This window comes from Semicossyphus pulcher, unplaced genomic scaffold (genome assembly GCF_022749685.1).
Source record: "Semicossyphus pulcher isolate SPU_LCO1_2020_fin unplaced genomic scaffold, fSemPul1.0.p SCAF_3, whole genome shotgun sequence".
NCBI lineage: Eukaryota > Metazoa > Chordata > Actinopteri > Labriformes > Labridae > Semicossyphus > Semicossyphus pulcher.
Window position 1 is genome coordinate 20,121,009 of NW_027211704.1, and position 13,432 is coordinate 20,134,440.

Sequence of the window (13,432 nt, forward strand, 5' to 3'; positions counted from 1 at the left end):
AATATTTCTTATGATGATGTACCTGCGAACAGATCAATATTTATTTTCCAGTTCCTCGTAAACTTGCCTACTTCCTCTGGGCTAATGCACAAAAAGCAGCTGTCAAATAAGATTGAAGTGATTTCCCTCCTCTGTTTATCTGACTTTCACCTCCATGAAGAGGAGCAGCAGGAGGTGCTGAGGAGCTGAGCTGGGTAACAAGAAACGAGACTGATGGAGTACTTATGAGCAAATCATAATCCAATTTTCCCTGCTCGTGAAGCACTCTCTCCTTCTTGCTAATTTATGACAAAGAGACGATGCCTTCAGGGACCCGCACACAGGCCTCTCATCATGTTCTATATGATGGCCTCCAGTGAGGGAGGGAAAAGAATGACATAGTAATAAAATGAATGTGTTAAAGATTCACATTAACCTTTCAATATGTGCGGTAAATATGCCTCCGTCTGACTCTGCTAACCTTAGCGCTAATTAAACTTAATTTGATTAATTCATAAAGGTTCCTGAATGTATCTCTGAATGCTAAAGCAGGTTTGTAAAATGTTCATGTGCACCAGGAAATGGGAGATTTTCTCTTTAAGGTTTTAGATGCGAGTTCTTAGAAGTTTGTCCTCCCCTGCGGTTGGCTTGTTAATAAGAGGGTATTGCACTTTTGCCATTATACCTACAGCCTTAAAATACGTATGTCAGCTTTCCAATTAAAAAACAAAGATAGTTGGTAAAGAAAAGATTTTATTGTGTGATGTTTCTTCTTTTTTTAACGTGGAAATTGCTTGGACTGCTTAAGGACACACTTTTGTAAGCAAAAAACTCCACAAGATCTGACTCTCCTACGTGTCATTCAGTCAGTGCCAGAGGAATGTTAGCCGGTGGTCTGATGAGAATGATATTTTGGTATCGAGGCCACTAAACCTTACGGTTATTGTATCGCGGATCAGCCAAAGCCAGGACCTGTCAGTGAAATCTGTCACACTTGTCAGCTCTGCCACAGCCTGTAAAACCCATGACAGCCTCCCTGCTGTGATGGGACAGAGGAGATCAAAGCGCAGCTCGACCTGCCTGAAAGGCTCACTTCACCTGAGACTCACTGAATATTCACATGTCAACTTCCAGCGGCAAACCTAAACTGAGGTCGAAGGGTTGTTACCCGCAGGCGGAGACAGTTTGGCCTTAGCTAGCTCGCTTTAGATATGTTTGTCACTTCAATGCTACAGATAGCTACAACTGAGAACTTAAACCAGTTTAACAAAGTTCTAGTACCACGTCTGGTGCTACCACATTAAAGATAAGAGGAAAGAGAGATGTAAATTTAATACACTATTTAATGAAGAATCTAAATATATATATAACTCTCATTATACCTTCTTTTATATCATGACTATTTTCTAAAATTGCTCTGCTATATAAAGGTATGGCTTTGGTAGTGGCAATATGAATTCAGATGACTTGCAATGACAATCCATGGACAATTATGGCAAAAATCAGTGTGCGCGTGTCTCAACACTTTTTGTTTAAGGTCCACATCGATAGCCTACTTGTTTGAACACACGGTCTGTGTTTCCCGATGCAACCAGAAGCTGTTTTAAGTCAAAGCACTGATAAATCCACTCATAACAACTGGCATAGCATCAAACGCTAAACAGACAAAAGTTAGCTTCTAGCTGTTGAATTTGGTTAACAGCAAAATATAGCAATAAAGGAGAGCGAAGAATAGACATGCATTTTGACACTTAGCAACAGAACAGGACTCCAATGCTAATGTGTACATGAACAGCTTGCTAAAATGTTAGTGATAGCAACATATACTTATATGTCACTGTCGTGTAAACAGGGCTGCACGGTGGTGCAGTGGTTAGCGCTGTCGCCTCACAGCTTTAAGGTTCCTGGTTTGAACCACGGTTCAGACAAAGTGGGCCTTTCTGTGTGGAGTTTGCATGTTCTCCCCGTACATGCGTGGGTTCCCTCTGGGGACTCTGGCTTCCTCCCACAGTCCAAAGACATGCTCAATAGCTTCCTTGGTGACTCTAAATTGCCCAGGGGTGCGAGTGTGAAAGGTTGTCCGTCTTTCGACCAAGGAACTTTTACTTCCGGGAACTTCTCTCGAAGGAACTAAATGGTTCCCGTGGCCCTATTGTTGTCTGCATTTCCACAGCGGCCTGAAGTCCCGGGAAGATTCTGCAAATCAGGCCAATGACGTATGGAGAAGCAATAAAAGTGACTGCACTACACCACCAGTCCAGTAGGTGGCGGTAAGAAGAAGATGAAGGCCATACAACAAAGATGACGCCATAAAACGCGACACTACAGTTAGCCTGTTAGCATCAAGATTCAACTTGTGCTGTTTTTGATCGTGCTTTATTGCTTTGACCCTGACTCCATCTCAAAGCACGGTGATAAACAAAATTCTCAAAGCACGGTGATAACAGTGAGCTTGCAGCTGCAGTCTTTTAAACATGGCGGGTGAAATAAAACGCTGCAAGTACTCGACCAACCAGAAACGATCAGCACTGCAGGCCCCGCCCTGAAAGTTCCCGGACCTTTGGAAAGTACTACCCTCCAAGCAGGGACTTTACAGGGGGTAGATCAATTACTCCAGAACTAAAGTTAGACCCTGGTTCCTGGTTTCAAAATGAGTTCCTCAAAAGGTTCCTACTTCCTGGGGAAAGTTCCTGCTGTCGAAAAGCACCTTATGTGTCAGCCCTGTGATTGAGTGGCGATCAATCACAGTGATTGGGCCTCTCACCCAATGACAGCAGGGATAAGCCCCAGTGCCCTGCGATCCTGAACAGGATAAGTGGTATAGATAATGGAAGGATGTTGTGTTAACAGCACGTTGCGCTGCAGGGTTAATCTTTCAGGTTTGAGCATCTGCATCAATACTCCATGAAATGAACAGCTTAGTTTCACTGAAGACAATAAATCTTTAATGCTGACCTACTAAACAGGTATGTGTATACATAAAATCTGACCAATAAAATCATCACAGTATTTTAAATATTCCCAACTGTCTGTTGCACCTATAAAGTAATTATTTCTCTCCCTAACGGATATTTTAAAGTGTTTACACTTGAACATGAAGTTTCTTTTAACAGCATTTGCAGTCATTAAGAGGCATAGAAGCCAGTCAGTGTTTCTTTAAGTATGCAGACATCGTTTCCACTCACCCTCCTTTGATGTAATCTAAGAATGTGAACTCCGACTCCACTGAGAACGAGAGCAGGGTCACCTGGAGTTAAAGACAAGGAGAAACATTTGATTAAACATGGCGGTAATGACGTTTCCTCCGAAAAACAAAAACATTCTTGACTCGTTTCAGCTCTCCACAATCACTTTCTGATGACGGGCTCATTTACATGGCCAGAGGACAAGTTAGAAGAGAGGATGAGATGCATTGGTATGCATTACCTCCACACTGCTGGGGAAGCTGTGTGAAAATTGGTGTCTCAATTGGTCGTTGGTGTCGCCCCTGTGATCGCTCAGATCTTACACACTTCAAGCATCTTTCAGTTTGTTCCACTTACATATTTAACTGACACAAGTATACGTCCTATATAATTGCCCACATTACTGTTCATTATACTTTATAATGCACAGTGTTTTTTAAAGGTGATGCACTACACATCTTTAACTATTGAATTAGTTCTGTTGTTGTAGCTGAATTTCCACCAACAAAGAACCAACAAAACTTTTTATTTTTATTTTTCAAACGTTTTAATTAATTGGTTTGTAGTAAGAGAATTAATGAGGAAATCTACATTTTTTTTTCACGACATAGAAAGCACAGATTGGAGCTTTCTTCCACCAACACTTTCCTCATAATTAAAGAGAGGGGATCGCGGAGCAGAAGAGAAGTAGGTGTAGAGCAGAAAAGAGGCACAGAGCCAGGCCTGATTCTCTGCTGGAGCCGTACTCACTGTTCCAGAGTTGACATACTTCTTTTTCTTCATTTTCTTCTTGGTATTAATCACCTTAAAGAAGACACAACAAGAGGCACATGGGATTTAAAATTCTTCTAATTGGGCCACAATTTAGCAAAAACTGCCTGGAATTAAGAGTGTGGCTTTTAAGCATTATATTAATACACACTGAACAAAAATATAAACGCAACATGTCCCATTTTTCATGAGCTGAACTCAAAGATCTAAGACTTTTTCTATGTACACAAAAGGCCTATTTCTCTCAAATATTGTTCACAAATTTGTCTAAATCTGTGTTAGTAGGCACTTTTCCTTTGCCAAGATAATCCATCCACCTCACAGGTGTGGCATATCAAGATGCTGATTAGACAGCATGATTATTGCACAGTTGTGCCTTAGGCTGGCCACAATAAAAGACCACTATCTCAATGATCAATCACAAGATGGATGTTGCCCTGGCTCACTAGCTAATAATTGTGTTTTGCTCATTGATTTTCACTAAGAACTGATCAATTCAGGGAAGAAATTTGTTTTTTTGGTGTCTATTTTTAGATGGCAAAAAATATAGTGTTCAAGATGCCTTGAATATGATGTGTACTGAGGGAAACTCAGGGGATAGTGCCTAGGAAGACTTGCAAGATAAAACTGTCGACCAGACAAGCACAGAAGATGAGGGCCCCACAACAACACAGGACACAACAAAGCAGTCAGCAAGAGGCAAAGTGAAAAGGAAGGAGTATCAGTGGGAAAAAAAACCAATTTGAACCTCCAGCGGTTGAATTCAATGAATGTGTTGAGGAAGACTCAGAAGAGAGGTAGGACTGGACACCATACATGTTTTTCAAACAATTTGTGACTGATGAAATGCTACAGGAAGTCGAGAACAAACAAACCTGTACAGTGTGCAGAATAAAGGAAAGTCAGTGAACACAACTGCCAAGGAAAGTGAGCAAATTTTGGGCATGTACACGGGGTTAGTACAGATGCCCAATGTACGGGCCTATTGGGAGACGGAGACAAAGTAGCCCCCAGTTTGTGATGTGATGCCTCGAGATCGATTCCTGAAATTGCCGACCCTGATTTACTTTCAGGACAACCTCAATGTGTCTGATGACGCAAAGCAAGACAAACTGTGGAAACTCTCTTCTGGCTACAGAAACTGTGTAAACACTTTCTTTGCATACCTCCTGAAGAATGTCCTGCTGTTGACGAAATCATGGCGCCTTTCAAGGGCAAATTGCATCTACGTGTCTACATGCCAGCACAACCTCCCAAGTGGGGGTTCAAGATGTGGGGACGTGCTGGACAAAGTGGCTTCCTTTATGACTTTGATGTTTGCCAAGGGGCAGAAAGTCCAGACAAAGTGAAATCTGATGTTGGTGCCACTGATGACGTTGTTCTGAAAATGACCTCAACCCTTCCAGCAGGGAAACATCACAAGGTTTTTGCAGACAACTACTTTCCTTCAGTTCCACTGGTGAAACACTTGGAAAGAAAGAGGAATCCACAACAGCGGCACAGTCCGGATGAACAGGGTGAAAGACTGCAAAGTGATGGAAGAGAAAGATCTGAATAAAAAAGGAAGAGGGTCTCTGAATTTTAGAGTAAACCAGGACAACATCATCATTGTAAGATGGTTTGACAACAAAGCTGTAAACCTACTTTCTCCCTTTGTTGGCGTCGAACCACTGGGCAACATGAAAATCTAAATCGAAAATGTACATAATGGTTTCCAGACCAGCCATCGTTGAAACATACAACAAGTTCATGGGAGGAGTTGACCTTGATATGTTATCTGCACTTAAGTTCAACTTCAGATCCCGAAGATGGTACATGTACCTTTGGTGGCACACTGTCGCAGTGGCAGTAATCAATGCATGGCACCTCTACAGAAGAGACCAGAAATTGAAACCCATGCCCCTCTCGAAGGTTTCAGGCTGCTGTTGGCACTTCTCTCACAAGCGCAGGAAAGGGCAAAATCAAGTGTGGCAGACCGCTGTCCTCTCCAGAAGCTGGAGGATCACCCCCGCCCCCCCCCCCCGAAGGCGTCAAACCACTAGTGTGCCCCCTGATGTGAGAAAGGATGGCGTTGATCATTCTCCAACGTGGTAAACCCGACAGAGATGCAAGCACTGCACAGGCAATCACTTCTCCCGTGTCCACTACGTGAGATGTAAAGTCCATCATTGCCTGAACAAGGACAGAAACCGTTTTATCGCCTACCACAATGCTAAATAAAGTGGTGATGAACCAACAAATCATGTTTTTTTTCAATCATGTTTTTGAGTTGGCAGGGGGTTCTAAATTTTCCTGTTTCTTCTAAAGGAAGCCGCTATCGGCCACCATACTTTTGACCCCTTAAAGACTCAATCACACCCTGTTGTTTTAATACATATATCCATTCTAATTGGATGACACAAATGTAATGAAGGTGTGTATTTGGGTGGCATATATAGAAGTACATGCAGTCATATGTGAGGTTTGTTGGCAGGATGAACAATTAGTTCTTCCATGCAAGACAGAGGAGAACGGATGTGTTTGTATAAAGTAAAGATACGATTTAAAAACTCTTGCTATAGAACTCTCTTGCTCGTCAATCACGGTTTTAAAGGAGACAAATTGGAAAGCTCAAAACAAATGTTACACTTTAAAGAACGGATGGGCGAGGCAGGTTTAAGCTGCGAGACCTACATTTACTTTACGACCACCGGCTCCAGAAACAAGAGAGAAATGTCATTCAGGAGACCAAAGACGTCTCAGCTCATTACCTCGTTTCTCTATGGCTGCTAGGCATGAAAGTGACAGCCTCTAATTTAACATGGAGGGATGGCAATTTGTCTGACACACCGAACAATCTGCTGATGCAAAAACTAAAGGGCCTTTCACTCCCACTGGGAGGTAGGGAGGAATCAAGAGGAGTGTATAATGGAGCTGACATCCAAACGACAGGTATTTGTCCTTCAGCTGAAGGCCACCAAACCACAGAAGCATGACGGTATTGACATGACCTCCTTTGTGGTAAGAGTTTTTAAGCATTCCCTCTCTAATTAAATACAATAAATTCAGTTCTGGACAAAAGAAAATGTGATTTCGTAACACGTTGACGTCACTTCCAGGCATTCCCCATCGAGCTGTTATTCTGGGTGAGACACTGAAATGAGTTGTGTCTGTACTTTGCACGCAGAGCTGTATTGTGTGCTATTAACAGACGCAGTAAGATGTCCCCTGAGAAGTATTGAGAAGCAGCACTGATCGTTCTAAATCCCTGGGTTGTTCTCATATTAATCCTGCTGTATTTCACGCTGCTGCTAATAGCTTAATTTCTATGTGTGTCAGCATCCAGGTGATTATGGCGGCAACATAAATCTCCAACTATACGAAAAGAAGGCCGTGGGTGGAGGGATGTTAAATTGGATTTTTGCATGGGGAAGTTGGGAAACATCCACGAAATCGAAATGCGCTTTAAAGAATGTATAAGGATTGCACTATGAGAAGATTTACATGCAAAGGAAATAGGCTACAGTAATGGAAAACAGTGCAACAGTGATGTCGGAGATGGAAATGTCACTGGTGTCTGAAATGGAATCCAAGATACCCAATGTAGAGGACTCTAGATCAGGCATGTTGGAAACACTGGATTTACTCACCTCGTACACATTGAACTGGCTTTGCCCTCGAGCTAGCTCTCGGTAGCTGGTTGTGAAATCCCCAATGAAGTCGTGGCTTTGAGATGGAATAAAAGCAGAGAGGAAAACCAGTCAGTGAGAAGAATGTCAGGACCGATGTTTGGGACAAGATGGAACGTCTGCTCTGTTCCTTGGATGGATGTTTCTTAAAAAGGTGTAGCCTACACTTATGTTTGTGTGTTTCTTTAAATAGAAGGTGGATGGTTCTTGAATTGCTCTTAATCAAACCTACCTGCCGTCCCTGTCCCAGTCATACACCTCCACCTTGATCGTTCTGGAAATAGAATCAGACAAGCACACAATCAGGTTCAAGTAGCATGCTAGCCGGCTAACAATCGCACCGCAAGGACTCTATTCCTTCAGACTGATTTATCTCTGTCCCCTTCAGTATTCAGACAGGGTCTCAAAGGTCAAGAGGTCACCGCTCAAGAAGGTCAACACCAACAACACAGTCTCTATCAGCCGGTCATTTATTTGTACCCATTGCTCAGTCTTTGAAAAAGCAAAATGCAACTTCACTGATGTAAGATTATTTTTGCCTGCTTCATAACATTTATTTGAAGTATAGCCTGGTAGGTCATTATAATAAAATTATACAGTCAAATAGCGGACAATTCTTCTTTTATGTTCAGGTAACAAAAGGCCTTCTCCTAATTGAACATTGCTGTGAGGGCTTTAGAGCCGACCGAGGGAACATGTGGCCTTCTCCAAATGATTATATTAATGAAAACATTCCTTGAGGAGGTACAGGGCAGAACACTATTCAGGAGCTCATTGAGGAACGTTCAATCTTTCTCAGCAGATGGAGCCCATTCATCTCAAAATTATAAATGCACTCAACTTTTAAACCAACAAAGATGTTTCTCTGAAAATTGACATTCAAACATCAACAATGGAAAGATCAAAGGTTCCAGAGGAGCTACAAGTGGATCTCATCGTGAGATTGTTTTGCCCACCACAGTTTGTAAAGTCAAGAATGAACTTTAAATCTCAGCATGCCAGTTGTTTGTACTGTACCATACACCATCATGTATTACCTCACTGTATTTGGACAGACATTAATTTAGTCTGCAATGTTTAGACTCCTTTGAAAAAGAGCCTAATTCATACATTATGGAGAGACAGATTATATGATCCCCTTTCAGCCCAGAAATCTGAAACATTTGTGGGTCCACCTTCCTCTTAAAGTTCCAGACTGACTCTTTACTGTTCAGTGTTCCAGAAATGACATTATTGCCACGATTTTTCGAAGCTTGGTTGATATTTGAGGTCGGACAGTCGGCACAGAAGCTGGTGTATGTTTCACTGGATGAGAGATTGTTTTATGCATCATGCTGCCGGGCTGTTTTATTCTATCCTTTATATATAGAGAGAGAGAGCAGTTTTTCAGTTTGGATTCAGGTAATTCACCAGTTCTTTACAAAAGTTGTGTATCTCACCGGTGTCTGACTTCTGTAGCTCTGAGGCAAATCAAAGCGCCCTCCAAACTCTTCTTTGAAACAAAGTTTTTTTGCCTTCTGTTTTTCTCACCGCACCACAGCGTCTGTACCCCGGAGGTCTAACGAACGTTTTAAGTACATTTCTTTCCTCATCAAACATTTGCAAAGCCGATTTTTGAAGAGAGTTTCAATTTCGCCTTGTTTACCTCTATTTCTACTTGTTAGCTGGCCTCCGACTTCACTGTCTTTCCTGTATCCTTGCTCTGTCTGTTGCCTCATTACTGACACAAACTGTCTATCAGCAGTAAAGTGAGAAGCATATAGCTGGATGTGTATTTGCCCGCCTGTGCTTGCACATACGCTTATGTGTCCTGTGTGTTCACGGTATACACAAAAACGGGACTCACTTAAAATTGCTCTACAGCCTTGGCTGTCAACTGGTGGGTCGGAACCCAGAAGTGGATCACGGAGCTGTTTTCAGTGGGTAGCGGATGTGTGCTTGAAAAAAAAAGTTTTTATTTTGAAGGAGAGGGGTTTCCTTTGATGTTCGTGTAGTAGTAGTGTAATTTAGGCCATGTCCACGAGTACACGGGTATTTTTCAAAACTTAGCCTTTCATCTGCGTTTTGGCTTCTCGTCCACACGCAAACGCCGTTTTAGGTCACTAGAAACAGATCTTTTGTTAAACTCCGGACAGGTTGAAGACTTTTAGAAATTCTGTTTCCGCGGAGACGTGTAGACGAGGTAAAAAGCGTTTTTGGCTCGTGACGTTATCTCCATGGTGACGAGACACTTATGAGGCGACATTTCTTGCAAAATGACGGATGTGACAAAAAAAGTGATGCATAACAGGACTTTTTACATGTTTACACATATATGTACAGTTACTCATCTACTATACTGAGGAACAAAGGTGTTGGGATAGATTTTTTCAGACTTTTGATTGGCTTGCGATTCTTCTACTTCTTCTATGCGTGACCGGGTTGTATCGCCCCCTGTTGGTGTGGCATTCTCATGACAGCGTTTCTGTTGTGTTTTTGGTTGGATGGGAATTTTTTATAACCGTGCTTTTGTGGACGGGGGTTTTTTTTGGAAACAAAGGAGGCAAAAACTCTGTTTTCAATAATAACTGTGTACGTGTTACATTTACATTCTTCAAATTTGATGAGCCCGACAGTAATTGCATTTATGTTGCACTTTTTTAAGTGTATTTGTGTTTAAAAAAGGCTGCTTATTGAATGAACTGTAGAGGGAATATTTCCTCGCACTGCCACCTGCTGGTCATTTTGGTTGACCATTATACTGTTGTGTTTTGTGAAGCTGACATACTGTGATGTTTCGTTACGCTCCAAACTGCACCATTTCTTTATTATTATTTATTTATTAAATTTGAGAGGTTGAAAAATTTGGGTCGTGATTGGTCATTAAGTAGGTGGTGGTGGGTCCTGAGGCTAAACCAGCTGAGAGCCACTGCTCTACAGCACTACTAGTGGTCAAAAACTCTGCACTGTATCTTTAAATTGATTAAGGCGTGTACACACAAGAATGTTGTCTTATAAAAGGAAATTAAAAAGGAAAAAAAAATCCATTGCAGAGAAATGATCTGGGGCTTCTTTCACGATTACAGCAGAGCATTCAGGAATATATATGCATATATGCAATATAGTGCATGTGTGAATAGGCATTGAGGCTTTGTTAGTAACAAGGTCAGGAGATAGCAGCTGCAGACAGGTAGGTTCTCCTGTTTCATGCCAACCCTTTGAACCTCGGGAGTTTTCAGTGCCATATCACTAATTAGTCTCATCATCGTTACTGAGTGCTGTGATGAATCCACCGAGGATTTGATTTTCATTCATCTAAAAGACATTAATTAATGTGGATCTCATTCAAAACAGTAATCAAAGCTTTTTTCAAGATCATCGCTACTTTTTAGTTTTTCACTGGAGTTCATTGATATACGTTCATTTCAATTCATGTGCTTGAAGCGTTATGAATTATTGGACTCCAATATAAATGAATGGGGATGATCATTTGTTTTGAAAGTGGTATTCATGCCGGCTATAAAACGCAGCTGGTTTCATCCTGCAACAGAAGCTGTTATTGCAGAACGTTAACTTCCAACATCCTGATGAACATCAGAAAAAAACACCCTGACGACATTTTACACAAATGCAGCCGCAAAATAAAAAAAAAATAAAAACGGTCCCTGCAAAGTGAGGAGAAAGAAAACACAACTTTTTGGCACTCTCTCTTCTAGATTTACATTGATCTCACCCCCATGTCTCCCCCTCTCCCCTCTTCGTCTTACACGGGAACTGACACCAGCCGAGATCCAAAGTGAAACAGAAGCAAGCTGCACATCAGAGAGTCTTTGCTGTCACTGAAATAAGCCCAAACTTCTTCCCTACCACCTGGCGCCCGTCTTTCTGCGCTGACAGTTTGTTCTTTTTGAGGTTATTTCCAAGCGTGTGAGGTAGAGTAAACGTGCTTCTCTCACAATGCGCTGCAGAAAAGGGGAGAAGGGATATAAGAGCCAAAGCTGAGTATAAAGTGGGGCGGTTCTAGTGTGTGCTATTAGTCAAATAAAGTACCAGGAACCTTTCACTACCCCGGCTGAAAGCCTTTGCCTTCATTTCATTTTCTTATCTTCGCTTTCAGCTGCTTCAAAAGGCTGCGATGCTCAGATCCTCGAGTGGCTCCTCGAACCTACAAAACAAAAAACACTCCAAAACTAATCTCCCGCAGAAATCTTCAGCTGCTATTCTAAGGTGTCTTTAATGAACATGAGTCATCCTCAGTAAGGGAGGCGCAGATAATTGAAGAAAAAAAGCAGACTGCATTTGACACTGAACAATTCTTCAGCTCCAATTACACTGATCTGTCTGTGATCTCCTGCCAGGGATATAAATAGACGTATGAGTCTCCTGGGCTAACATGTGAGTGACAGAGGGTTCTTTTCATGTTTTTAATACATTATCAGCATATAAATACATACTTAGACTTTAGGTACCACCTACAGAGAGTATGAAGGATGTATAATTTAAATTTCCTCACACTTCAGTTGTTGAGCAGAATACGCAACAACATCCGTTTCCCTCCTCTTCACTTCTCCTTCATCCTCTTCTCCTTCACTTCCTCGTCTGCAACACGCTCTGCAACATGCTGGGTTCTCTCTTTCTCCTTCTGAAGTATAATTGTCTTTACTTTCTGTTGTTTTCCTCTCCTTTATTTCTCCTCCTCTCCTATCATTTTCCTTCCTTCTACTCTTCAAACCTTTTCCAAAATGTGATCTGTTGCTTCCAGAGTACCACGTGAAAGATAGTCAGCCTGATCAGTTTGCCACCTAAGTTGGAAGGTGGATGTGTTTCTATCCTTGTTCGTGTGTTTTACAAGATATTTTTAAAGGTTACAATCGGGTCTGACTAAAATATGTTCGACAGATAGCCTTTGGCGATGAGTCAGATCTGAGATTTCTAAGTGTTGTGTCCTGGCAACAAGTAACACTTTCCCTTTAATAGATTGTCTGCAGCAACCATTGTGCACGGCCTGGTTTAGCCTTTGTTCAGTGTGTCTGAGCATTGTAATCAATATCACAAACACAGTTCTTTGTAATACTTATTTTTACTGATGCACTGGTCATACTTACATTATCTGTGCAAGCATTTTAAATCCAATGTTTTTGTTGTTGTCAGGCTGTGGCCTCTTGTGACCCTCGTACTTACAGCAGAGGAAAGTAGGAAGTCGAGTATTAAGGGCAAAAAAGCCTACTTAGGTAGAAGTTGGGGGTTGACAAGTGGGTCAACAACAAGACTAGGATATGGGTGTACTTTCATATAATTTAGCCTACACAAAGCTTTCCTTACCACTTAGTGTAGGTTACGAATATAATGCAACTACGAATGCAATCTCGGACCCCACTGGCTACAGTCTGATGATGATATAGCCCCTGGGAGCAACGTTATACATGTTGGGCAATACTGTTTAGTTTAGTTTTTCTTGTGATTTACTTTAATTAACGGGTCTTAAGTTTGCAACAACATCATAATGCAGATATGCCGATTAGTATAAAGTCAAAATGAAGCTTTGTCAGGTCTGTCCTCAAGAGGAAAAGAAAACTACTTTAAAATCGATCATTTCGGTTGCATTTGAGGAAGTTGGGAAATCAAAACACTGAGCGGCTTTTGCAACACAGCGTCAAGGGAATTTATCTGAAGTTGAATTTTAGATCTAGAGCGGCTCGTTAGCTGTTAGCATGCTGATGTCTGTTTATAGAGATTAATAAGAAGCTAGATCGTTGTCTAATGAGTCTGATTATGATGGATTATGTTCCGCCTGCTTTTGATCTCCACTTGGACAGTTTTTCCTGCATATGCTGAAGCCTGCTGATACGT

General features: G+C 41.6%; 1 protein-coding gene across 1 annotated transcript in view; it reads right to left on the bottom strand.

Moving 5' to 3' along the window:
- Nucleotides 1-13,432, bottom strand: part of cpne5b (copine Vb) — a 132,412-nt gene that overhangs the window by 16,440 nt on the left and 102,540 nt on the right. The window contains exons 10-13 of the mRNA XM_069677998.1: nt 7,836-7,877; nt 7,565-7,640; nt 3,915-3,968; nt 3,165-3,226 (exon numbers count right to left, since the gene is read on the bottom strand). Of these exons, the coding sequence (XP_069534099.1) occupies nt 3,165-3,226; nt 3,915-3,968; nt 7,565-7,640; nt 7,836-7,877 (234 nt within the window). The remainder of the gene's footprint in view (nt 1-3,164; nt 3,227-3,914; nt 3,969-7,564; nt 7,641-7,835; nt 7,878-13,432) is intronic.